This window comes from Sphaerodactylus townsendi, linkage group LG01 (assembly GCF_021028975.2).
Source record: "Sphaerodactylus townsendi isolate TG3544 linkage group LG01, MPM_Stown_v2.3, whole genome shotgun sequence".
Taxonomy (NCBI): Eukaryota; Metazoa; Chordata; class Lepidosauria; order Squamata; family Sphaerodactylidae; genus Sphaerodactylus; species Sphaerodactylus townsendi.
This window is the reverse complement of record NC_059425.1, coordinates 39,544,743-39,572,490: the sequence shown is the minus strand read 5'-3', so window position 1 is coordinate 39,572,490 and position 27,748 is coordinate 39,544,743. Positions and strand designations below refer to the sequence as shown.

The 27,748-nt window shown below is 45.0% G+C and overlaps 1 protein-coding gene across 2 annotated transcripts in view; it reads right to left on the bottom strand.

Moving 5' to 3' along the window:
* Positions 1-27,748, bottom strand: part of PSME4 (proteasome activator subunit 4) — a 148,100-nt gene that overhangs the window by 27,908 nt on the left and 92,444 nt on the right. For both annotated transcript variants that reach the window (XM_048518692.1, XM_048518684.1), the window contains exons 17-32: positions 27,411-27,478; positions 26,417-26,632; positions 24,013-24,170; positions 21,474-21,569; positions 18,821-18,876; positions 11,513-11,569; positions 10,764-10,819; positions 10,578-10,676; positions 9,243-9,305; positions 9,034-9,129; positions 7,959-8,090; positions 7,362-7,571; positions 6,759-6,895; positions 6,110-6,163; positions 4,822-4,951; positions 3,670-3,751 (exon numbers count right to left, since the gene is read on the bottom strand). In XM_048518692.1, the coding sequence (XP_048374649.1) occupies positions 3,670-3,751; positions 4,822-4,951; positions 6,110-6,163; positions 6,759-6,895; positions 7,362-7,571; positions 7,959-8,090; positions 9,034-9,129; positions 9,243-9,305; positions 10,578-10,676; positions 10,764-10,819; positions 11,513-11,569; positions 18,821-18,876; positions 21,474-21,569; positions 24,013-24,170; positions 26,417-26,632; positions 27,411-27,478 (1,710 nt within the window). The remainder of the gene's footprint in view (positions 1-3,669; positions 3,752-4,821; positions 4,952-6,109; positions 6,164-6,758; positions 6,896-7,361; positions 7,572-7,958; positions 8,091-9,033; positions 9,130-9,242; positions 9,306-10,577; positions 10,677-10,763; positions 10,820-11,512; positions 11,570-18,820; positions 18,877-21,473; positions 21,570-24,012; positions 24,171-26,416; positions 26,633-27,410; positions 27,479-27,748) is intronic.

Below are 27,748 nucleotides of genomic sequence, written 5' to 3'. Positions count from 1 at the left end.
TGAATTTTTGGTTCATGTAACAATAACCAGGGCATGCCCAAAACTATGGAGTGTTTGGCCACTGGCGTAAAGAAATGAAACTAATTTTCTCCCAATGGTCGGTATGCGGAGGAGAACGGCTGTGTGTTTTGTACTAGGCGGTCCTTACGTTTCGAGGGGCTGCCGTCCATTTGGGTGAATGGTATGGGCTTAGCCAGAGTGGTCTAGACCTAGCTCCTCTGCCACCTGGGGCGCATTAAGCAGTGGGAGCAGCCCGAGGAATCCACAAGGGCGAGAACTGATAATCACGGAATTGTTTAGCGGGGTTGGCCAGAAATGCTTGAACAGTAATGGGGCTGCCTTCACTCACCCGGCGTCAGGGAGTGAGGCCCATGTCCACTCAGGGGGGGGCTGAAAGACAAACAGCTGCTTCCCCTCCTCTGGGTGTATGGAGTCACGCAGCTTTAGGCGAGCCAGTGGGAGAAGTGACCCTGACCTGCGTGGTGGTTTGGCAGGCCGGAGTCTTGTGAGGCTGGAGGCGGTTAGTTTTGCTTCTTGGGACGAGTTGGCTGACTAGATGACCTGGCCCTCCGCGAAGTAAAGGCCACAATCAAAATTGGCCAGTTCAAGAGAGTGGTTTTTTGGTAGGAAGCGGCTGGAGGGCTTGATTTGAGTGGACACAGTAGTGGTTTTAGAGTGAAGCCTCCTTGATGGCGTATTCCAAAGCGAGGCGCCATACCTGAGACCCCAACTGGATCCCAATCTGCAATGAGTACGAAGAGCGAATTAAAACTACCGTTTCCACGTGGTTTGCTGTCCACGCATCTGAGAAGTATTAGCATTTCATGCGTTCAGAGCCACTCAGGAGGAAGTCGAGCAGCCGCCGCAAAATTCCGCAGTTAAATTCTGCAAGCAGGCGGTTACCTTGCTGGATGGTTTGATGAGTGCGGATAGCTTCATTCAGCCCTGGATCTTAGCGCTCTGCAGCTTGGAGGAATCACGGGCACTGTGCGAGAGTCCTCATCCTGCAAATCCAAAACAGTCCACGAACCACTGGTCGGCTGCCTGCATCCAGGACTGAACCCACGATGTCCCGGTATTTTGGCGTTCAGACCCGTTATAGATCATCATAGTCTTCCAAGTGGGCATTGAGTTGCAAGATGAAGTAGGGAAGTTTGGAGGCGGTCCCATCAAAGCGGGCTGGTATCGGGGGGCGATAGTAGCCCGTTCGGCGGCCAGCAAAGCCTGCTGGGGAGGTGGTTGCGCTGGTTGAGCAGGTTGGGCAGGCAACGCTGTTGTGCAGGGGCGGAATGCGAGCTGGCGGTGCAGCTGGCGTTTGGGTGGTAGCGGGACCCAGATGCGTGGCCCCTGGCACCCGGCATGATCCAGTAACAGCATAGGCTCCAACTTGGGGCCCCTGGTCTGCTGCCTCCTTAGTTCCCTCTCAAGCGCAGCCAGCTCCCTCTCCTTGCGAGCCAATGCATCTTGAGATGCGCATGCAAAGCAGCTTTTTCGTTCTAACTTAACCAGTTCGTCCGTTTAAGGGCTTCCAGCGGTTCACTGCGTGCGCCAGGTACAGAGCAGCTTTGGCGTTACCGTTGTATAAATCCAGTCTGGACTGTTCCAAGACTTTATCATGGACTGACAGATTCTGGGCATATTAATCGATTGGAAGCGTCTTTGTACGGTCCAACTTCGAGCTGAACTTCTTTAGCGTTGCTGTTCCGGTCCCTCTGCAGGTTTTGGCCTCTTGCTGCAACTGTGCCCGTTCCTCCTCCCATAGCTGGCGTTCGGTTCCATGCAGCTTAGGCATCTCGAGAAGTCGCCCTTCCTCATCCCAGTCTTCTCGATGGGAAGGGGAAACCCGGTCCGGCTGGGAATGCAGGCTTTCTTCAGACTCTTCGTCATCAGGAAGCGAGCCATGAACTTACCGGTAACCGCCGTATACCCGGTAGCTCCAGGGCACCTCAGGTGCGGTGCTTGAACCGGGATGGGGGGGGTCCGGTGGGAAGCTGATGCGGATACCTCCCAATTCAAGGTTGGAATCGGTGTCCTTTGGGCCGGGCCCCAGTGCTGTGCCGCGGTGGTTCCTTAGAACATCCCACCAAAATACGAGTCCAGGAATCGTTCAATGGATTCCTGGGTTGCCGCATGAAAGGTGGTCAGGCCGTCTCCCTCCGCGGTAGGTTGCATCTGAGGGTTTGTAATCCACGAGCGGGTAGAGATCCGATCCACGAGGCTCGATCCATGGACCCAGCGCGCTAAGCGACTCATGGAAGTCCCCATTGTCCATTCGTCCGTCCCTACGTTCCAGCGGAGTAAGGAAGACTTCGTGCTGTCTGAGGGGCGGAAAGAACCACCAGCGAGGCCCGTTCTCCACCGGTTTCTCCAGATCCAGAAGGAAGGTCGAGCCCTCTTTGGAGCTACGCACCTTCCGCAGTAACATTCCAACCTCTCCATCGCCAAGACAAAGAGGTCCACTGCACAAGAATATAGATGAATTAAGTTTCCTGCCACAATGTAAGGAATTCCATGAAGCCTTAGCAGAAATAAAAGGCTTTTGGGAGTAAACGTCCGTTTATTAAGACATCTTAGAAAGCTCAAGTACACGCAGTGGCAGGAATGGCACTTCCCGCCAGAAGCACAGGTTATAACACCATTCACCCCATCCCCCCTTCCTGCTTCCCATGGGAACGGTGTCTTCATCTCCCGCGCAAAGATAAAGTCTCCGCCGATGCATCTGGCCCATCGCCCGGGCTGTGGAATGCACTCAAGGTTACTTCACCATCAACACCACTGAATCCTTTACACAAGTCTTATTGCATCATTATTTAAACCACTAAATTTGAATGTTCACCCTTACACTCACACAAGTCAACTTAAGGGGGGGTGGAGGGGAATGATGATGTGACGGATTGCAAGGAAAAGCAGATTTTAAAATGCAATTCTATTAAAGCAAACTTGCTGTTTACTTTCAGAGTGGAGCAGGAAGGCTGGGGAACAGCGGAGCCACCTGATTGACTGTGGCCTTCTGCATTCTGATTGGTCAGGCAATAGCATGGTGGAGAAAAAGGGGGAGGAGATGAACTCTCTGTCAGAAGAGCTGTGAAGATTTTTTATACCCTGTTCAGGATAAAAAAATGAGAGTGTGGTCCTGCATTGTGCACAGGAAGTGACAGGAGGCTACTTCCGCCATAGGCAATAATGCCAAATCTGAATAAGCATTAAAGAATCATTTCTATGTGCAACTTCCCTAAAAAATATCCTTTGGCTCTATTAAACTTGGAACTTTTAAAAAGAGCATTTTTATCACCATAAACAAGCACTGTGTTAAAGTAATCAAAACTATAAGTCTTTCCTTTCCTTCACCATCTCCTCTGCCTGTTTAATAAATCTGTATTTATCCCTGCTTCTATATATTTATTTTACTGTGCCTAGTGTGGGGAGTGTGTATGAGGAAAAAAGGAAAATAAAAGTCATCGGGTATTCCTTCGCCTTCTGGTGTGTGTTAACAGAACTGAGGGAAAGTGTTCTCCACCTTCTTGCTACAGTTATTAGAGGCACCTCAGTCCCTGAAGTGAAAAGGCAGGAAAAATAAGAGTCAGTGATTTCCCTGCCTTGGTGTTATAGAAGGCTGAGTGGGTGTCCATCGCTGATGCCTTCATATCTGATTGGGGGAGGTGCACTTACTGATCTGGAAAGGGCATATTGACACCTTTCTGTGAGGCCTCTTCAGCTGCTTGAGGATGCCAGCCACAGCAGAAATCGCCATCTAAAAAGGGGAAGGAGGATTAACTTGCACACTTGACAAATTTATTAAAAATAACTGTTTTACTACTAGCCTCTACAAATACACCAACAAATAATCTAAGCATTGGACCTCTCCCCCACTCCCAACCAATTACTGCACTAGCCAGACAGTGGAACCACCAAAAGTAACAAGGAAGGAAAAAACAATTTCCCTCCTGCTCACATGACACTGGTGGTTTTACAAAGTTGCTTCACAACACTGGAAACCCAAAAGCAGCCAAAGCTAGCCTGCTGTTCTCCATGCAATTCTGAAAATGCTTCAAGCACCTCAGTGAAAACTATTAAAGCTTGGCAAATCAACTAGGTGTTGTGAGTTTTCTGGGCTCTGTGGCTGTGGTCTAGTAGTTGTTGGCTAGATTCTTCAGAGGCACGTCATGGTAAGCAGCAGTGGCATAGGAGGTTAAGAGCGTGTGTATCTAATCTGGAGGAACTGGGTTTGATTCCCAGCTCTGCCGCCTGAGCTGTGGAGGCTTATCTGGGGAATTCAGATTAGCCTGTGCACTCCCACACACGCCAGCTGGGTGACCTTGGGCTAGTCACAGCTTCTCGGAGCTCTCTCAGCCCCACCTACCTCACAGGGTGTTTGTTGTGAGGGGGGAAGGGCAAGGAGATTGTAAGCCCCTTTGAGTCTCCTGCAGGAGAGAAAGGGGGGATATAAATCTAAAACTAAAAAAACCCCTCTTCTATGGCATAGTGAGGTAAATCACTTTGTTCACTATTTGCCAACCAAAAAGTAAACTGTATGTGATATTTTTATGATGTGCTAGGCTCCCTGTTAGAGTTTGGCAACTTAAAATATGCAAAACACCTCTTATCTGCCGTCTCATTGTTAAGGTTTGCCTGCCCACTCCAGAATGAGGGTGGAAAGAAAGCACAGGGGCACACTGGCCTCATTCACAAGGCCAATGAGCGGGAAAAAAACTGTGGTTTGCTATATGGAGAGCACAGAACCCTGTGGATCCACCCCAGCTTAACAACAGTGGCCAAGCATCAGCAACAAAGCTATGCTAATTACTTAGATCCAAAGCGTACCTTGCGAACCACTAGTGCATCATGGTTGAGACATTCCACAAAGAATTTGATGGCTCTGACAGGCAGCACTCTATCATCTCTCAATAGCAGGGACAGAAAACCAACACCAATGTGCTCAAACTTCCAAGGGCTGAAAGAGCAAGATGGAGAGAAAATAAAATGCATCAAAACAATAAACTCATCGTAGCAACAGCAACAATATACAATCTCAAGAACTCTTAATACTATCCAATATCAGGTTATCAATTACACATCAATTTAGCCATCAGCGAAAAACAGCTGATACACATTAGTTTCTATAGTAATAATATTTATAACTAGAACTGCAATAAATATCCAGTGACTTCACTGTAACTGCTGTGGAGTAGTGATTGAGAATGGTGGACTTTTATCTGGAGAATTTGGTTTGATTCCCCACTCTTCCACATGAGTGGCAGACTCTAATCTGGTAAAGCAAGTTTGTTTCCCCACTCCTCCACATAAAGCTTTCTGGGTGACTTTGGGCTTTGTGACTTTGGGTCACAGTTCTCTTCTAACTCTCTCAGTCCCACCTATCTCACAAGGTGTCTGTTGTGGGGATGGGGAGGAAAGATTATTGTAAGGTGTTTGAGAGTCCTTTAAGTTAGAGAAATACGTCACCATGACTATAACAGCATTCATGCTGAGTTGTACATCTTCCAAACATAGTTCCTGCAAAAAATTCCTCCCTACATTCTCCTTGCCCTCATGACAAGGCAAGAAAGCAGTCAAGTGTAGTGCCGGGACCATTTGGCATGTGACCATTTCAAAGACTAGTACATCTTTATAAATAGCTACAGGAAAGAACTGCAGTGGTCTGTTGCCTTATTTTTTCACTTCACGGTAAAGATATTTTAGAAAGAAAAATACTTAGAGGTAACAGGTGCCATGTGGTGCCCAGATCTATGATCCCTAGGCCATTTCCAACTAGTTTTAACACGCCCACTTGCATGCAAGCTTCCCAGAAGTAGTGTTTTGGCCAAATCATTTTGCATTTACTATAGCTAAGTATTGCCTATCCCATCAGGCCAGCAAAGAAGTGGAGAAATGGAACTGTCTAGAATCTGCTTTGGTCTGGATGTTCTTTGGACTTCTTCTGATGTGAACTAAACCTTAAAAGCCAGACATACAAATCTGGCAAGAGTTTAGAATGAAGCTGTGGGAAAAGCAATAAATATTGCAATCTCACAGGACTGTTTTAAAAGGTTCAATAACTGTAATATAATTTGCACTTGTTTAAAAAAAGATACCTTCACTCTGATATACTTACAGGTTTCTTTGATCCACACTATCTAACAGTTTGTTAATCAAATTTTCATAACTTCTGAAAATGGAACAAAGGACATCTAGATTAGTACAGCCAACATCTTGAAAGCACAGGACATCTTCTAGTTATGTGGCAGTATGACCAAACTTGATTCTGCATGATAACCAAAAGAGGTTATTTTAAAATTGTTAGGAAGACTTACCGAGAGGGGGAGGTCTATATTGTTATCGCAGGCTAGTATTTGAGACTACTATCATTTGCCATCAATAGATTTTACGCTTAGTTTTAATATTATTAATTTATGGAATTTTTTTATTGAAATATTATGTTTTAGCTTTGTAAACCGCCCTGAACCCAATGCTACTTGGGAATGGGAGGTATAGAAATTCAATAAAAGAAAAAAGAAATTAAAAAAAAAAGAAAAAGGATAATCACAAACTGGTGTAAAGGAACTTTTAAAGTTTAAACAGACCACCTCATGCTTCAGTATTTGTCTGTTGTCAGTCTAGAGACAAAAATGGTAAAAACTTCTCATGGAACAAAGACAACCACCAATGGATTTAGCATTCACTATTTCAGAAAAGCAGAACTAACATGCTATGTACAAAGGATTCAGGCTGCAATGAATAATTACAGAGGCTTTCTCACTTACTGTGAAGCTTCTGCATTTCTTTCTTTCTGTCGCTGTATTCCCAACTGAATCTCCTCCTGACTAAGGGGTGTCCAGCCATTGTGCGGATACACTGATTTCTGCATTTGAACAGCGATCTCAACACATTTCTCTGGAACCTGAAGAGGTAAGGAGGCACAAATGAAACAAAACAAAGAATGCAGTGTCCTTTCAGAAAAAACTACCAACCGCTCCTCTCAAAATGTACATTATCTTGGGTTCTTTTTCTTGCTTATGCTTCAGTCCCATGGTTTCATTTGGTTTAGATTAGAGTACCTCTGCATAGGATTACTCTTTCCATCTTTCAAACTAAACACTTTTACTTTACACCTTGGCTAGTGAGGATTTTGGTTGGCAGTTGGCCCTTACCCTGAAACAGCTGCCTCCAGACGAACAGAAAAGCTGTGAACCTCCCTGAGGCACAGGCCTTATGTTAGGGATGGAAGTAGATGTGGCTGTTTTGGTTGATGAAAATTACGACCATGGCTCTCCACAACCCACACAGTGAAAGCTCCTATTGTGGAGGATTTTATGAGGCCTTGAATAAAGATTGCATAGGGCTAACATATTCGTATTCTTGCTTACTTCAAAATTTAGTCCTATTGTTTCATACTGCCGATGGATCTTCTCTGCAAGGTCATCAAACAGCCTGACTATAGAGGGTTTTTCCAGAGACATTGCTGTGCTAAGTCCAGAAGAGACTATTGCAGGCCAGGTTTGCACAATGCAGTCCCAGTCATGAAGATTTGCTAGGCACACTCCACTATGATTGCCAAGAAGGCAATACAAGGCACCCTGTGGGGAACAGATTGTGGGAGAAAATTATAAACAGCTAACTGAAGACACAACTTCACAAAACTTCAGAATTGTTGAAGGTTAGTATGTATGCATTTGACACTGTACAGATTATTCATTTTAGAAACGTGATGCAGGTGATACCCGCGCACATAAACAGCAAACTCTCAGGAGTCATTTTGTCAAGAATTATTATTTAGCACATGTGACTGTAAAATGAAGTTAATTTATTTTCATATTTGCCACAATTCACAACAAACTACTCTTATCAGAAGCACAGCCATCTTCAAAATAACGGTAGCAAAATTTTGTAAGCATGCCAGCATAAATATTTAGTTGCAGAGGGGAAAGAAACCAGCCTGGAGACAGAAGTAACCAAAATCTTACTTTAAACTGCTGCTGTGTGACACTGCGTGCCTCCGGCTGTAAAAACTCCAAAACCAAAGGAATAACATCTCTGCAGCAGAAGTTGTAAGTTCCCAGGGCTGTAAAGAATGCCTGCTGAGCTTTGTTTCTGACCTAAGGAAAGAAGTACCACAATGAATGCAGGAATACACATTAAGTGTATTAATAAGTTTGGATTAATGAAGTGATTAAATGGTGACTACTGTTTCAAACCACCTTGGCAGTAGTTTCCCCTGCACCACCCTGTGTTTCAGGTTCATGTCTGGCAAGTTTAAGTGCAGATGTGGATTGATCATTATGGCCACCAGGGAAAGTTCCAGTTAGCCAATGGCCTGGGAAGCTGCCCTCCCCCACCTCACCACAGCCACCTTGGCCCCAAGACAACCCTAAGTGAAGTGGGCAGGAGATACCAGTGTGATGGTGGTGATTGTGGTGGTCATGGTGGTGGTGGAGGAGATTCAAAGTGGCTTACAAGCTCCTTTCCCTTCCTCTCCCCACAACAGACACCTTGTGTGGAAGGTGAGGCTGAGAGAGTTCCGAAGAAATGTGACTAGCCCAAGGTCACCTAGCAGGAATGTAGGAGTGCAGAAGCACATCTGGTTCACCAGATAAGCCTCCGCCACTCAGGTGGAGGAGTGGAGAATCAAATCCAGTTCTCCAGATTAGTATCCACCTGCTCTTAACCACTACACCCCACTTTTCGCTACCATTAAGGAGTCTCAAAGGGGCATACAAACTCCTTCCCTTCCCCTCTCCTCAACATACACCTTACACAAACAAGCACTCACAAATCACCTTTCGCACACAAGGCTGGATCTTTATATCCAAGCCTTACAGTAAATTGTAATCCTGGCCAAACAAGCTATAATCATGACATGAGGTACTAGGGGCCTTTCAACAATTAAACTCTGCAGAGTTTAAGAGAAAATGAAGCCAACACATAGTGCTTGAACTGAAGTTTCTGAGACCTGAACAAAACTGTATTCATTGCAAAGCACCAAAACTAGGGCATCAACATCTTGCCTGTGCAAAACTGTCAAAGATAACCCACATTTACCTGGCCATATGAACTTGTGGACAAACGCAGAAGGTCCCTGATCAAGTCCTGGTGTACTTTTTTATATTCACAACCTTCAACAGTGAGTGTCCTCAGCTAAACAGAAAGTTCCAAATCAGAACAGGGTTTTTTTTGCACAAGGAATTTAGAGGAACAAAAATTAAAACAGCCAACAAGCAAAACACTAACTGTAGAGAGATGCACATTACCTCATGCTGCAACATGACTCTGTCAATCAGCAGCGCTCGGATATGCTGTTTCTTTCCTTGAAGCTGCAACAAAAAACAAGAATATACCCATTATGTGTGGGCATCTGCTCTCTGACTTCCCCTCAGATTTGTCAACTGTCAGGTTGCCTAGTGGGAGCTAGGAGCTGCTTTAGCTTTCTGGGCTTTGGGGGGATGGGAAGATATACTATGGGTGCACTGTGTGATACTGTTTCTACCGCCAGGTGCTGGTCAAGGTCAGCTCCAACGGACTAATGCTCTTATCGTACATTCTGCATATTTCTTTGTGCTGTTCACGGGGGCGGGGGGCGGGCGGGCGGGCGGGACCCTCAAAGATATTACTGCTGTATGCGCGGGAAAAGTCAATTCTGGCTTTTCCAAGCTGTCCTCAAGATGAATAAACCTTTGTTCTCTACAAGGTGTTGTTTCGATCATTGGGGATCTGATATCAACTTTCCTTTACATACCTTTTGCTTAATAGTAAGGAAAAGCTACAATCCTTTATAGGTAGAACTATAGTTCTGTGAATTACGATATTTTATCAGCCAAATTTATTCATTCTAGGCTGAAGAAAACAGCCTACGTCTCTTGAGCTACCAGTCTCTTTGTTTTGCAGCTTTGTCCTTAGTGTATACTATTTATTGTGCTTTCTGAATAAATACGACAGTTTCACAAGATCTAGAATCTCTTTATAGGCAAAGTATTGCCTCAAGCCAAGGAAATAAAGCCCCTCCCAATAGCACTGACATACTTGTGCTATGTTTGTTCCTAATTTCAGTGATCAAAACTGTCTGAGTATCAAAGTGCCTCTGTAAGCATATTGTGTGTCTTGCTAGATCAGTCTGATCTAACTGACAGTTCACTGACAGCTACTTGATGCAGTGAGCTGGATCAAACCGGTTCTGGCCAGCTGCTACTAATTTGTGTGCTGATTGGTCAGCTTCTGTATATATGTGTGAACAGCTGCAACTGTTCTCTCTCTTCTGAGCATGCTGTGTTGGTGAAGCATGCTGTCAGTCTGTTCCATGACCTTGTATATATCTTCTTGTGATTAGCTGCACTGTATATAAACTACACTTCACTGAAGAGTAACTGCTTCTTGTGGTGTTTCTCCTGGTGTTGAAGCTCAGTCCTTAGGCTGCTTCTCCTACTCTCGGTAACCAGCACTCTGCTGTGCAATTGGTCTACTCGCTAACAAAAACAGCCTCCTCTAGCCTCTCTCCCATTGTGCCTACTATGAACGAACAGGTACCACAGATTTTTTTTTCTGGAGTTTCTCAGAACACAGATTTACGGTTGCTTATATAAAATACCAACCCTATTCTCCATTGATTTCTTCACCAAGTTAAAGCTTTTCCATCGAGAATCAAACTCATGCTTGTGAGAACCTTGGAAATGTAAAAGGTCACCAATGATCTGAAAGAGAAGAATTTAGATGGTGTAGAACAATCCATTTAGTTGGCTAAAAAAACCAACAAAACCTATCAGGATCTGAAACTGTACCTTTATGATGAGAAACAATGACTTGGTATCATCCTCAGAATGGTCGAGTACATAATCTATCATGAGATAGGAAAATCCCATTAGTAAAAAACAGTTTGAAGAGTTCGTTCACACTCTACAACAATCAGGGCCCTTGATTTAAACTGAAATCACTCAACACTCTGCAAAGATATATTATGATTTTCAAAAGTGAAATTAGATTTGAAACCTATGGAGATGCAATCAAAATGAGAACAGAAAGAAACTCATGACTAATGTATTTCTGTTTTCCATTCAAAGAGCGAGTGCTCATCTCCAAAGCTCTTCAAGATCTTGGGCTTCCATATCTGAAGGACTGCCTCTACTGGTATTAACCCTTGTACCAGCTTAGATATTAGCTGTTCCTTCTGGCTGTCCCTTCAAGAAGGATAGTGTGTATGACCTCCATAATTATTAGTCTGTTTTGGAGAATTGTGCTGGACTCTGGAAAATATACAAGAAGCCCCTTCCCTGAGCCTGTAAAATGTTTTTTCCCTCAAGAAGTCCTCTGCCAATTACTGATCTCCAATTTATTGGATTAGTATTCATGCTGGAGTTACATTTTACAAGACAGATGCAAATTCCGTCAGACTGATTTTTATGTGTTGTAGTTAAATATGGTTTTATGATACTTTCAGTGACTTGTTTAGGTAAGCCCTCTTGAGCTACATTAAGAAAGCCACACTATAAATGGTTTAAAATAAATCAATGAAAAACAAAAGCTCACTTACTTAGGAGTTTCCTTGTAACCCTGGCAATTGTCTCCCTGTAATTCTCTCTTGACAAATCTAGACAAGGGAAGACCATTCATTAACTACAAAGCTTATACTTTACATTATAAGGACAAAATACAGTCACCAGCAATAGGCATGATAAATCAAAAACACATTGAAAAGAGTTTTTTTCCCCACAGCAACATAAAGGTATTACATGGAAGACATGAAAAGATTTGTAAACCTTATCCCCAGGATACACTCATAATTTACATGTAAGCAGGGACTTTCTCATTCATTTCAGTGTCAGCTGTAGCTTTGCCCATGTATTTTCTGTTGTGCATATATGCTGGCCACTACATTGAATTGAACCAGAAAGTCCCTATAACAGTGGTGGCGAACCTATGGCATGGGTGCCAGAGGTGGCACTCAGAGCCCTCTCTGTGGGCACGTGGGCACAGAGTTCGTATGTGGGGGGGCAATTTCTAGACTGGCCTGGACCACTGGACTTGATGTGCGTGCATCTCAGTGAGCAGGGAGGACTTGGCTGGCGAGCCTGGTGCCGGGCAGCAGCTCCAAGTGGCTGCTGCCCGGGGGAGGGGGGGTGCGACGGCGGCAGCAAGGCAGCAGAGATGCTAGAGAGGCGCAGAGTGGCGCATGTGGGACTTGCTGGAGGCTACAGCAGGCTGGCCCCTGCTTGAGGGGGTTATTCAGGTTAAATTGGAGCATTGGCACTTTGCGATAAATAAGTGGGTTTTGGGTTGCAGTTTGGGCACTTAGTCTCGAAAAGGTTCGCCATCACTGCCCTATAAACATCTGTTTTTAAACACTTATGGGTTGATAAGTTTTTGCCCATACACCAGAATACAATACATACGCACACACACTGTAAAGTGTTCTGACATGAAAAATAAAGCATGCAACTAAAAAAAAAAGTACTACAAAGCAAGGATGAAGAAAGAATCACCTTTTCTCTTGGGGTTTTGTTTCTGAATGAGAAAGATGAATATACATAGGGACACACCTAGATGAACGTCTGTGCCGTTCATGTTTCGTGGGGCACGTGGGTATTTTCCACTGGTTCATAAAAAGTAAAAATTGGCCCTCTGTACTCATGCAATAATAATGTGTGTTTATCTCATGTTGGGGTGGATACTTAAAATTTCAAATTACAAATTTACAAAATTACAAATTTCTTGCAAGAGGCTGGTAATTTAAGATGGCGCCCGCAACGGAGCTTAACAGCGGGGCTCCGTTGTAAAAACTTTTAACCACCTTTTAAATTACAATTTTAAGACCTCCCTTGGAGTCAGCTTGGAAGGGAATCTTCTACTCACTCTGGTAGTGGTGGCCGGTTAACAGACTGAAACGGAGACAGAAACAGCTGGCTCTGACAGAGACGGAGACAGAAACGGCTGACGGCCAGGTTGTGAGTTGGGGCGGCGGCATGTTTGGTTTGGCGTCTTCTATATTCTCCACCACCCGCCTGTTTCGCCTCGCTCCTTTTCCATATCCCCCACGTTGGTCCCGTAACGGCGCCTGTTTCATCCCACCTTACAGCGCCCCACGGCCCCGGTTTCCCGCGCCCCAGCGAACTGGGGACTTGGAAGAGAGGACAGTAGGGGAGCCGGTGAGAGAGACTCCCCCTGCGCCTCCTGCTCGGGTCTGGGTCGATGACCGTAGTGGCGACGGTTTTGACTCGCCCCGTAGCGCTTTACAACACTGGCGCCCTGTACCCCGGCGAACTGGGCAAACTGGGGGCTTGGAAGAGAGGACGCTAGGGGGGGCGGTGGCAGAGTTCCTCCCCGCGCCTCCAGCTTGGATTTGGACCGGGCCGGGGCTGCGCTGGTTTCACCGAGTGCCTTACAACTGCGAGGAATTGTATACGGAAACTGGGCGAGGTCCTGCGGTGAGAAGTCGTCAACAGGGGAACCTAGGTATTCCCTTTGATATAGCGAACCCTGGCTTATGCTCCGAAGCAGCGGTGGCAGCGCCTGCATTTTTTGAGCAACCGGGCGTAACATCGGCAGGGAGCCGGGTGATTGGATTTTTCCAACGCAGGCAGCGATATCTGCCTACAAGCTTAGCTAAACGACAAGGAACATCTATAAGCGTCAGTATTTCACCTGACTGTAGCGTACCGGCTGTGAGAGAGCTGAATGCGCTATACTATAAGGAGCAAATTCGACATATAGAGCACTTTGCTAGGGCCTTACACGGAGTAGCTGGTGGCAGGAGCCTCCCGGTTATTGCCCGGCATTGTTGGTCTTCTAGGATTTTCTCTGACTTGGATGACTATCTGCGAGCAGTGGGCTTGGATGACGTGGACCCCACATTGGCTGCCCTTGTCTGTGCAATAGCGACATTTTATGCCTGCTGTTTATGTCAATACAATAGCTGTATTACTGTTTAAAGTAAGAACTGTGTGACAACTATTCAGTCTGTTTCAGCAAGGCGCATAGGAATCTGGTGGCAGCAGTTTTTCTTTATGACCATCTAGCGCCCTCTGTTGTCCTCCTGTGCCTGATTTCCGTGTGGCTTATAACTTTGTAGATAGTATTAGGATAGGAATGTTTTAGCTGTTATAGACTGCACTGTATGAATGTTAAGCTTTTTTTGTGAGTAGTTAGATTATCCATACCTGTTAGTTGTAGTTTGGGCCCTTTCTCAGCCTCTGTAGGCTAGCATTAGTTAGTTAGTTAGTATTAGTGAGACTGGACCCATTTTTGTGGGAGCTTGTCAGGCTGTTTAGAGGGAGGGAGATTAGTAGGTAATGGGGGCGCCTGTTTTGGGACTGGGAATCCCGGTGGCAATGGGGCGGGGTAAATATAGCGGTAGGCGGTGGCCAGATTATAGAAGGTGGACGAGATATGGGAATGCTCGCTCGCCTTCTGACCTCCGACCCTATCTCGAAGAAAACTTGGCGAAAGGGATGGCAGGGCTCAGGAATACTCAGCTTAGTCCCTGGGGTGTTGATAAATGCCAGGTCCATTAATAATAAAACCGCTATACTCCGAGATTTTCGGAGCTCAGCAAATGGACCTGGCTTGTGTCACGAGGATACCTGGAGTCGCGTGAAAGGTTGAGACCGTCGTCTTGGTGAAGATCAGCGCCCCCAGGTTTGGCGATGCCTCCCACCCGGTCCACGAACCCGGGGCGGGGGGGGTGGGGATGTAGCAATGTTCATCCATTGATTCTATCCCCTTCAGGGCTGCCCCAGTTCGGAGATCTCTGGCATGGGAGATAGTCGGTTTTGCGAGTGGATTTGGCCCTTGGAGCAGGTTGGCTGTTCTCCTGGTGTACCCGGTCGCCCCACAAAGCGCACGGAGGAGACAGCTCTACCCGCGCCAGCTGCTGGAGGTGGTGGCAGACTGGGCATTCGCGGTACCCTAGACTTATCGATGCTTGGGCGACTTCAATGTCCATGTAGGACACCCGCCCTCGGTGGTACTAGCGACTGCTTGGACCTGAGTATCATCCATGAAGGCGACACTGGAGCCTTCTCTCCTATAGTAAATTCTGGCCCCACCATGAAGCAGCCGGTCACAGGCTAGATTTGGTCTTCGGGCTGGGGAGTTAACATGGTTGCATTATCCTCCATCGAGAAAGAGGTGCCATGGTGCGACCATTCGCCCTGTGAGGGTTGAATTGGACTTGCCACAACACCTCCCGTCTAGGCGACGAGGGCTGATTTATGCCACCGCCCAGCGGAGACTTATGGATCCACTTGGTTTCCTAACAGATGCTCCTGCGGGATCCTGCCCCTGCCGGCACACTCGATGAGCAGGTGGATGACTGGCACTCCCGGCTTTCCGATGCCATCGAGGTTGTTATTTGCCCCAGCCCTCTGGCTCGGCGAGGGCTCCGTGTGCGTATCTGAGGAGGAGCTCCGCCACGTGAAGCGGGCACTCAAGGCCCGGCTTGGCGAGTGTGGAGGAAATCTTTCCGTGGCAGAGACGCGCTTGAGAACATCTTATAGGGGCGGCTTATGAGAAAGCCTATGAGATGGCGGCGAAGGAGGCGAAGAGAACCTTCTTCCTCCTCCTCTCTCTGCGCATCTGCTAGCTCCACGCCCAGCACAATTGTTTAGGTATGTAATTGGTCCCCTGACCTCCTCTATCGGAAGGTTCTGTAAATCATCAATTAGCGCTATTAGCTGTGAGGGCATTTATGAGCTTTTTGCAGACAAAATCTACATTAAATGCGCTCCGCCAGGATCTTCCCTCCACTTTGACTACAATATGAGTGAACTTGGAGGCTCCCTTGCCGTCTTCCGGCCCTTGCTTGGCCCAGGATTCTCCCCTGCTCCTCGAGGCAGCTGTTGACAGGGCCCTGGCTGCTGTTAGACCTACTACCTGCCCTCTGGATCCGTTGCCCCTCCTGGCTTATTAAAACCTGCCCGGTAGGAGCTTCACTGACCCCATCTGTTGAACATCATCAATAGCTCCCCTTGAGCAAAGGAGTTTTTTTTCGGATGGGTTGGAAGGAGGCAGTGGTCCGCCCACTCCTGTGAGAAAGACCATCGTTAAGATCCAGGGGATCTGGCCAATTACCGCCCCGTCTCGAATCTTTCGTTTCTGGGGCAGGTAGTGAGAGGAAGTGGTGTTGGAGCAGCTTCCAGGGCTTTCTGGATGGCCGCGTTGACGCTTTGACCCCTTCCAGTCCGGCTTCCGTTGCTGGGCATGGGATGGAGCCGGTTCTCGCCGCCCGTCACAGATGCAGCTCCGGTTATGCAGCTTGACCAAGAAGCGGATCGGCGCTGCTGGTTTTGTTAGATCTTACATAGCGTTTGATATGGTGCGATCCGCGACCTTTTGACCCACCGCCTGGCCGTTTCGGGATCACGAGGGCACTGTCCTTCAATGGAGTGCCTGCGTTTCTCGGGAACCGTTGCCAGCAAGTGTGGTGCGGGAGATCAAGCCTCCCAGAGGTGCCCACTTCAATGTGGGGTGCCTCGAGGGAGGCGGCTACTGTCCCCGCTATTGGCTGCTTTGTATCTATATCGACCACTTGCTCCAGCTGAATTGCAGACTTTGGGCTGATTTGTCACCAATGCAGGCTGATGACACTCAGCTCATTCTGTTGATGGAGGGAGGCTGTCACGGCCCTGCAGCTCCTACAGCATTGTTTGGAAGCGGTGCGCTGGTTGGTTACACAGCAGAGCAGGCTGAAACTGAATCCCGTCGAAGGCGGGAGATCACTTTGGCTTGGCCGCGGGGAGGCAGAGGGGATTTTCCAGCCGCCCGAGGAGTGGGAGGACCATTTTAGGCGCCCGGCCCCCTCTGTCCGCAGTCTGGGGGGGGTCCACCTGGATTCATCTGCTTTCAATGGAGACCCAGGTGGCCCTTGCCTTAAGCGCCCCGGACTGCATTTTCAGCATCTCCGGCAGGCCCGTGGCTGGCCTGTAAAAGGATTCAATGGTGTTGATGGTGAAGCAGCGAGTGCATTCCACAGCCGGGCGATGGAGCCCAGGCTCATCGGCCGGAGACTTTTATCCTTCTTGTGAGGAGATGAAGCCTCTGTTCCCATGGGAAGCAGGAAGGGGGGATGGGGTGACTGGTATTATAACCTGTGCTTCTGGCGGGAAGTGTCATTCCTGCCACTGCGTGTACTTGAGCTTTCTAAGATGTCTTAATAAATGGACTTTTACTCCCAAAGCCTTTTATTTCTGCGTCTATGGAATTCCTTACAGCCCCCTTCCTCTCTCAGGCAGACCTGGCCACTGTGATACATGCAACGGTCACCTCCAGGCTTGACTATTGTAACTCGCTCTACGCGGGCCTTCCCTTGCGCCTGATTCGGAAACTGAAAGGCGAGATTGGTCAATACATGCAGCGGCGCGTCTGCTCACAGGGAAAACCTTCTGTGATCCTATATTCAACCTGTGTTTGCGCCAGCTGCATTTGGCTCCCCAGTGGAATTCGAATCATCTTCAAGGTGTGGGTTTTAACAACTTTAAGGCCTTGCAGCGGCCTGGGACCCTCGTATCTGAGGGACCGCATTACCCCATATGCCCCTACTACAAGCCTCTCTGCGATCCCAGCAGAGAGGCCAATTTGCTGGTGGATTCCCTGGCCCCTCGATGATGCTGGCCCAGCCTCCACACGGGCCAGGACCTTTACGGCCCTGGCCCCAGACTGGTGGAACACTCTTCCTCCAGCTGTCCGGGCCCTGCGGGACCTTGGTGAGTTCCGCAGGGCCTGTAAGACCGAGTTGTTCCACCGGGCCTTTGGAGTTGTTCCACCGGGCCTTTTATCGGGAGCAACAGCCGCAGAAGGCCATTGCGTTCACATCCTACATGTGAGCTCCCAAAGGCACCTGGTGGGCCACTGCGAGTAGCAGAGAGCTGGACTAGATGGACTTTGGTCTGATCCAGCTGGCTTGTTCTTATGTTCTTATGTTCTTATGAGTGTCCAGTCGCTGAATGGCGCCCCCTTCCCCTTCCCCTCTCCTTCCTCCCCTGCTTCTTTGCACATACCATCTGATGCACTTTACCATCTTATTATCCTCCTAGAGAGGAACCTGGCCCCTCCCTTTTCTTTTTACTGGGGTGATCTTAACTGAATTGGATTAGGGCACCTTGTTGTGATATTAACCGCTGTTTTAAGTAGTTTTAATGGATTTTAGTATTATATTGTTGTTATCGATTTAATTAATTGTATATGCGAATGTTGTACACCGCCCAGAGCCCCCAGGGGATAGGGCGGTTTATAAATCGAAACAATAAATAAATAAATAAATAAATAAATAAATAAATAAATAAATAAATAAATAAATAAATAAATAAATAAAAGAGCTAAGCCTGTGGAATTTTTTTAATCACTAATTCATGGGTCAGGGGAGAAAAGGAAAGTTATGATTGACAACAATGGCCAGAATGAAATGCTCTACTGTTACCATCAAACTTATACTGGCCATTAAAAAGCTCAAAAGTAAAATGGCCATTGGGATTCTCAAGGAATCCAGGATGTCTGAAAACTGTGCAGAAGAGCCTTGGAGCCACATTAACCCTGTACGTTGTCCACTGGATTATTCAAAGGAAAACTCATTGTAAGCTTGAAAATACCAGGCATGTCATTATAAGTAAGTATTTTTGCAGGAATGCCAAACTGGTAACCACCAAGACTGTGTCTCCTCCACAACTACCCAGCATAAACACCAAAGCTGCACAGAATTCAGCCTCCTGAGAATTGTAGCTTTTATTGTTTGAAAATCCAAACTCTGTCCCCTAAAGGACTGGAGAGGCACACTGATGTAGCTAAGTTTAACCCCCATCAAGAGTCTGTGCTAGTAAAGCACCAAAATTCAAATAATTGTTTAACTCACCATAGTCAATACCGGTATAAAGTTTGATCTCTTCTAACGACACCAGACTTGGAACCCTGAAGAACACACAATGTATACAAGCTGCTTAGACAAAAAAAACCCATGATGCCATGAAGGCAATTTGCCCATCAATTTTTCATAATCGCATTAGTCATTTGTTTCAATGTCTGAAGACTAAAAGCAGTCTGCAGTATGGCTTTAAGATACAATAAACAGCACTCTTGAACAACTGAGTGAGTCACAACAGCAGTGGCCAGCTTTTTCAGATTTCAGACCTATCTTACACTCTGTGATCTCATGGCTTTGTTTTTAAGGTAATACAGGTTCATGCAGCCAGAACCAAATACAAAATGGAAGTCTGGATAATGTGGATGTCTGTAGGAAATGCTAGGCACCAAGTTGAAGAAAGGTGGGTGATGGTGCATGGGGTACAGAAAAGACAAAAGCCTGCTCCTGTGGGATCCTTGCCAGATGTGACTAAACTGTGGTCAAAGGCTCCAAAGCCAAGGCTTTCCACAAAACCAACTTTCAGATAAACTGATACAACTCTAAGAGAGCATCCACTGTCAGCAGAAATGGAGCAAGACGTTGATGACACTCATTGTCTCCATTTCTGCTGACAGTGGATGCTCTCTTAGAGTTAATATGGAACTTATCTAACAACTTGGTTTTGTAACAGGAAGAATCCAACTGTTGGAGACCTTTGACTCCCATAGATCAGTCGCATCATAGCAAGGATATCAGAAGCATCTGTCGTCGATCTAAACAATGATGACTTTGAACAGATTTCTCTGTTTGACTTGGGCAGTTGTGCACAAAAGGACTTTTTACTACACAAGCCCAGTGGTACCTCAAAGGCTAACAAAATGTGTAACCAAACCCAAGAGCACAAACCATGCAATATATTTTATTATGGCCTACCAAATGTCACCGTACAGTGAGCAAGTTATCCAGAGCTCTGTGAGTCTTTTTTTCCCCTGTCAAGTCACAGCTGTAGGGTTTTCAAGTCAAGAGACGTTGGGAAGTGGTTTGCCATTGCTTGCCTCCATGTCACAACTCTGGTAATTCCCTTGGAGGTCTCCCATCCAAATACCAGCTGGGGTTAGGGCTGAAAGTATGCGACTGGCCCAAGGCCACCCAACAATCTTCCATACATAAATGGAGATTTGAATGTCAGTTTCCCGGGTCCCTTTCTGACACCTTAACCACTACACCAGACTGGCTCTCTTCCTATGAGTCTAGACATTAGCAAAAAAATTAAACGTGTGTAACAATGGGAGAGGGAGAATGTCTCAGGACATGATGTCCAGCCTTGATCAAGCCTGGATTGTGTGTTGGATGCAGAGCAGATTAAAATGGCATCTATTTCAAGTTAGGGACAGGCTGCATGGTATGTCCAACACATGTTGGTTCCACCAGGCTCACAGATGGATGGGGGAACTCACTTCAAAAAGTGCTCATTTACTCAGCATAGTGAGGGACTATTGCAAGGAAAGAAAAGGAGCTTCCAATTTTCAACCCACCACATTTTTGCCAGCAGAAAGGGAGGTGGGGAGGACGGACTTTTCACCCCCTTTTCTCTGGATTTGATATATGTCTCACTGCAAGTCCAGTCATGCACACTGTGGAATTACGCCCTGACACTCCAAGTGAAAGGCAAAAAATTGGTTACATTCGATAGGAAAAAAAACAACTGCAACAAATGATTCTAATCTCTCTCCAAAGCAAGGCGATGCAATCTTTTATTAGAAAAGAGCACAGAAATCACTTGGTAGTCATTAAGTGGTTCTTGGATTTTGCTTGTGGATTAGCGCTTCTTTCTACAACTTCCTTCTAACAAACTTTTCCGCATTAGAAATTATTACATTCCCTAGAGCAGTGAGGGCAAACCTTTTGGGCTCAGTGTGTCAAAAGTTCAGAAAAATCCTAACTTGAGTCTGCTGACATGTCACCCCACCCTGAACAAAATAGTAACAATTCTTTACATATCCATTAAGGGGGAAAAAACCCAATAGTTCAATCATATGTGGTGCTATGTCTTACACAGAGAAATGTCAAATAATTACAAAAATGACTCAGTCTCAAACAGGGAGAATAGCTGCGGTTGGGTGTTGGCGAATGCTGGTGTGTCAACCAAAACATTGCAGTCTGCCACCTCTGACATGCATGTCATAGGTTTGCCATCACTGCCCTAGAGTTTAGCGCCTGTTCTTTGTTTCATGCAGATAATTTGGGGGAATACTCAAGAGTAAGTGAGTAAAGCCCTCAATTCTGGACTACATAGATTTCCAGTTCAACAGTCATTAGTTGTTGCCTTTCTACAACACCTAATTGCCAACGCCTGATTGCTTAACACAGCTCAACGAAATGGGTGATGATGCATTTCCACAGTCCACATGCCACGCCCCTTCCATTTTTTGAGACAGCAAATACAATTAGATCACATATTTTAAGACATAGGAGGCAGTGTGGTAAAGCAGAGCACCAGTGTACGATAAGCAAGTGTATATGTGACTAAGGGATTTTCTGTATATGTTTTGACTACTTGGTATTTCCAAGCTGATAGCACTCAACACAAGTTACACAGTATCAGCCTGGGAAGTTTCCTCCCAAACAGTCCATTTTTTATCTATACAGTATAACGCTTACTTACAGGTAAGGTACTCTCTCTCCTTTCAGAGGATACAGAAGGTTCCCCGACCCAATCAGGCAATTGTGCACTATAGCGAGAGACTGCTGCACATCATCTCTGAAAGCAAACATTTTATTTATTTATTTATTTATTTATTTATTTATTTATTTATTAAATTTATAAACCGCCCAATCCCCATAAAATCTACTTCAGTTTTTTAACAGACACGTGGGCAAGCGGAGAGCCGGGCTTCTTTGCTGACATTGCTGCATTATACAGATCTTTACTACATTCACGCTACCAGAGAACAGGCAATTACTGTGCTCCAGTTGTCTGAAACATAGAGGTCATGGAAGTGAAAAGGCTTGTGTTTTTCTCCTCCACAGTTCTGCTTTTCCAAAGCAAAGCAAACTCCTCCCCCCCACACACCCACAGGGCAGTTAGCAGCTTTGGCAAAAGTGGGAAAGAGCAAAACAGTTAAATCTTTGTTAGCATCATAGCCCTTTTCCAAAATCACACAAATTTCCCATCCCCAACTGTTGTTATTGTTTTTAGAAACCACAGGAGACCCGAACTATGGAACTCCTAGTCATAAGTAGTTCGGTCACAAAGGGGTTTTTTCTCTTTTTTTCAATTCAAAATTTTATTGATATTAAAAGGACAAAAGCAGGCTTACAATTTAAACAAAAAGGAGAAAAAATAAAAATAAAGAGAGAGAAAATATAAAAATGATAACACAGCGAGAATCTTAGGGAGTGATACTCTTATCTCATTACATTGGTTAATATAGCTTAGGAAACAACTTATTGTGTTTTACATTAATATATTGGTTCAAATTATCCAGTAGTATTAAATTAAAAGTCAAATATAAATTCAGGTATTTCTACAGTTTCAAATACTAACCCACTAAGTCAACCAACCAACTAACAATAAAAGGAGATAGAGATCATTGTACGTTTTAAAAACATATCACCCTTCCCCACCCTTCCCATCAAAGAATTCCCTCTCTGAACTTCCCCTACAGAATTCCCTGAAATGAGTATACATATGTTTATTAGTACCTTGTACTAAATTTTACTAATTAGAGGAAAAGGATTAAAAAAAGAAAGGAGTTTCATGATCCCTCTTCTACTCCAACTGTATAGTACATCATATATCAAACCCTAAACAACTGCCTTAGAAAGCAGACACACATTGCAGCCACATATAGATGGGGGATTGCTCAGCAGGCAAATGAAAACCAGTGGAATAGCACCAGCAGTGTCGGGGGAGCTTCCAATTACCCAGTTTACATCTCAGCTGAGTCATTATGTCAGAGAAGGCCATTTCCATATAGACTATCGAAGGCTTTCACGACCGGATTCAACTGGTTCTGGTGGGTTTTCCGGGCTGTGAAGCCGTGGTCTGGTGGATCTTGTTCCTAACATTTTGCCTGCATCTGTGGCTGTCATCTCTGAAGATGCCAGCCACAGATACAGGTGAAACGTTAGGAACAAGATCCACCAGACCACGGCTGCACAGCCCGGAAAACCCACCAGAATCCATACAGATTGTCTATCTCAGGTTCAATGTTAGTGGGTAGTGTTTTTTCCCCTGCTTCTCCTTAGCACCATAGAGCATTTCTGCAGTTTCCAGGGTTCCCTTGGTTTTTCCGTGACCTTACTAAGCCTGCTTTGCAGTCAAGTTTTTGGAAAGATATAACAATATGAAATTGAGAATTTGAAAAAAAAAATTCAAAAAGCCAGTGGCCTGGGAGAAGGGGCGCTGCTGTTAGGGGAATGTGGAAGGGGATCTGCCATGTGGAATCCTCATTGCCACTGTCATTATCAGCAGCTACACTGGCAACAGCAAACCCACACATGTCCCATGTGGAAACCACCTACATTTAAAATGGGCACATGAAAAACACTGTGTTCACCTTGACAACTACCTACGTACTACATTTCTATCTTGTCTTTCCTCCAAGGAGTTCTGAGAAGCATTTTATCTATAGAACAAACCTTTCAGATTGACAAGGTCACCCAGCAAGCGTCATGGCAAAGTGGGGGCTTGAAGTCAGGTTCCTAACATTCTATGTCTAACCTTAACAGTCACAATACCACACTGGATATTTCTCAGAAACCACAGGATTCTGAGCTAAGAACTCAAATCTCAATGCAGTCATGAAATCACAGGAAGAACTCAGGCAAGCTACCACCTCTAGGGGACAAAATGTCACACGTGCACACCATAAATACTCATTTGCTATCCTGTGTACCAACAAGCTTGTACACACCAGAGGGACCTGGAAAGATTGATGGAGGCAGTAAACAGGATTGTCACTGCAACACATGCCAATATGCCCTCCCTATTAGTAACATGGGACTACTTTACAGAGGTGATGTAAAGAGCTGAATATGAAACACAGAGTTCACTATAAAGAAGTTCTATTTCACTTTTTACAAAATCTACACATACACCCCCAAGCTGCTAACCAGTCTGAGGTGAGGAATCCTTGCCAATTCAAAGTGTCCCAGTCAATTCAAAGTGAAATATCATCAATGACTACACAATTACTGACCTGGACATTTCAAGTTCTGCATCTGCATAACGCACTAGTTTATCAAGTTCTGGTCGGAGAAAGGAATCCAGCAGGTTGAAAGAAAAAGCTATCTCTTCAGCTGAAGGAGCATGCCACTGGATGTTGAGATTTCGTAGGTCACCAGGCTTACCCCAGTCCTGCAAACACAAAACATAATAGTGTATTTTGCATTTAAGTGAAATGTCTCAGTGTTTCTCAATTAACTCAAGTTCTCACCCACAAGGATATTAGTGCTTATATTGGATGTTGGCTATTGGGTTGCATCACATAGTATTAGCAAGATGCATCCCACACAACAAAATTCATGCAAATTAACAAAAACCTGCTTGTGTTCACTGGAAAAGCAAACCTTGCAGCAAAGATTGGAAATTAAACTGGAAATATTTACAGTTCACTGATGACAAGAGTCCTAGTTAATTTTGGCGATCATTTGTTTTTAGATTATTTTTAGACAGATTTTTTTTACAATTAGCACCATTCTTTAAACCCAACCAAAGTGGCTAAGATCATAAAATGCATGAGAAAAATGTAAAATTCAAAATATATCATGGTGGCGGGACTGAGCCACAATTACACTACATCACTACCTTTCTAAGGCATCTGACCCGCTCCTTTTGGGAAAGAGTTTTAAAGCATAAAAGAAGGCACTCCTCTGGCCCAGCTCAGTCTCACAGATTTGGCACTTGAAGCAGAGCCTCTCCAGAAGCAGAGCCTCTCCAGAAGACTTTAATGAGCAGGTTGCAAGTTCGTATGGCAAGGTTTAATTGCTGTCACCAAGCCATTAAAGGTTTTAAAAGTCAAATACTAGCATCTCAAATTCACTGCAACCAACACAGCTTGGAACACCAACAGTGTACATCCTACTGTGTACATCCCATGACAGTTCAACAAACAATGATGTTACTCCAGGATTAGACCACGGGCTCATTTCTTCTCTCCATTGAGAGAAGTCAACAAGTGAACTGGAAATTCCTACAGTTGTGTGAACACAGAGCCTTCCTGATCCTGGAAGATGAAACCCTCTTTAAAAGAAGAGAGACGTCATCATGCTTTACAATACCCAAGGTTCTATGCACAGTCACTAGCATAAAATTTGCAGAATTGCAGTTTGCAGAATTGTGGTTTCGGTGGTGCAGAATCTGGTTTATCATAGTGCACTGAGAACACAGATGCAGTTGTTCAACTAAACCCATTTGAAACAGAGCCAACAAAGAAAACCTTGTTGCAATTTATTTTCAAAACAGAAAGGAGGTGTCTCAACTTAACAATTTGATTTCAAGGTAATTCCAAGCAGCATTAGCGCCCCCCCCCCCCCACCCTTCCTTTAAGCTACACTGGCCAACTGATTACTTTATTGCAGCCTGCATGTTAAACAAGACTGCTTTTCTGTTGAAACACCAAATTTCAAGTGAAAACGATGCAATCATTTTAAGTTGTTACAGTTTATGGTTTAATATCCTGCTCATGCTTTTCTTTTGGTCTCAAGCTGATCTCAGACCTCACACAGCAATAATAGGTCATGGGCAAGATTATGGATGTATGAAAGATTTCTCATCAACCAACCACATTTCAGAGCTCCATAGATCACTATCAGACAGTCACTATTTCAAATCAGTTCAGTGTTAAGTGAAACCATCTAGACTTAATTTTTAAAAACTCAGTCACACAGCAGTCCCAAATAAGACATGAAGTCACAAGGAAAGTATGGGATTGGGAAATTATACCTAAAGAACTATACCTGATTATGGGAATGGTTGCTTTCTGTTAATCTGCATGCCATCCACATGCCTCAAAATGATCAGCTGAGATTATGTGGACAAAAGGGTGAACCAGTCCCAGTTAAATGGGAGTCAGCCTTTGCACTGCACTCCTTAACAGTAGTTGTGCATAAAGCCAAAGTTATCTCACATTACAAAAAAAGTAAACTTGCATGTATACTACAATGTAGCCTATGAGGCATTTTTTTTACCACAGAGAGAAGGAATTTATGTGTGTTTGTATTCCTTACTCAGATTGTAGGATATACTACAGATATACTCCAAATACCACATGATTTTCTATCATATGAACAACCCTTAGCTATCAAGAAATTCACCGATTCATGTCACAATAAACTTTCTGTTACACTCTTCATTGTTTATATATTACACAAACTATAAGACAGAGAGCAGGCTAAAGACAGCATGAAAAGAACATAACATTTAAAAGAAATTCTGAAAAAGTATAGACAGTGCAAACATCTACACTCATAGCATCTTTCAATTACACTTTCCATAGCCATTGCAGTGGGGACATAGCTTCAAATAAAAGCAATTAGAATAATTATTTAGTACTTATAATTAAAAAAAAGTTTGTCTAATCCTAAATAAGTTAAAATCCTTGCCTTGATAGGAAAGTATTCAGAAAGAGGCTTGTCAAAACCACCTGGCACACTGCAGTATTCTGTGGGGTAGATAAGTGTAGTAGAACGAAGAAGATGATGCAGTAGGTTACAAGACAGAATGTAACCCTGCTTACAGGTTAAGTGGAGGGTTCGCTGAAGAATCTTCACAAGCTGCTCACTGTACGGCAGCAACTGCTTCCCATCCACACGGGTGATCTAATCAAAGAATGCAAACACCAGATATGTAAATGTACAACAATGCATCTTCTTCTATACATTAATAAACCAGGGTGCTGTGTGGTTTCCAGGCTGTGTGGCCGTGTTCTAGCAGCATTCTCTACTGACGTTTCGCCTGCATCTGTGGCTCTGAAGATGCCAGCCACAGATGCAGGCAAAACGTCAGGAGAGAATGCTGCGAGAACATGGCCATATAGCCCGCAAACCACACAGCACCCAAGTGATTCTGGCCATGAAAGCCTTCGACAATACATTAATAAACCATTACATTGAAGGAATGAGAGGTTTTAGAAGAGTCCGGATCTTCTCTCTTTACTCCAAGTACCACAGCACTTCTTCTGGGCTATCTCCAGATTTGGGTCTCTCATTAGGAACATCTCGGGGTTACAAATGTTTGCAAGTACATATACTTGGTTCCACATTTCATTGCATGGACCAATTAATAGGTGTTCCTCTCCCATGCAACTTGTCCTTTGTCAGAATTGGGGGTGCCAAGAACCACCACCACCCCTTGTGCTGTGGCTCTTGACTTCTAACTAGACCCTTACCCTCCCTTTAGCCATTTTTAGCCAAGTGAGGACCCCAATAGCTGCTATCTCTAGGAGGACTGGGGACTCTGCTCTGGGCCAATCAGCAATAGCGTAGGCAGGATATTTTTAGTCACAATCAATGGATCTGCCCACTTCTACATCACACGGCAGTTCAAAACCACAGTGGCATTTCACTTTCCCACCAACACTCATACTTCCCATAATACCTCTGACAGAAGCTGGAGGTTCCACAGGAGCTCCTTATCCAACTCTTCATCATGTAAGACATCATCATCTAGATTTAAAAAATTAGTCCCACTGTTATTACACTGAAACATCTACAAATAGTTGCATTTGCAAAAGTCTGAGAGATCCAAGCAATTAAACCAATCCCTGACAAACTTGATATGATGCTCTTGAATAGCTAGAACAGGGGTAGGGAACCTGCAGCTCTCCAGATGTTTAGGAACTACAATTCCCATCAGCCTCTGTCAGCATGGCCAATTGGCCATGCTGGTAGAAAACTTGATAGAGAGAGTATGAATTCCTAATTTATCTGGAGAGC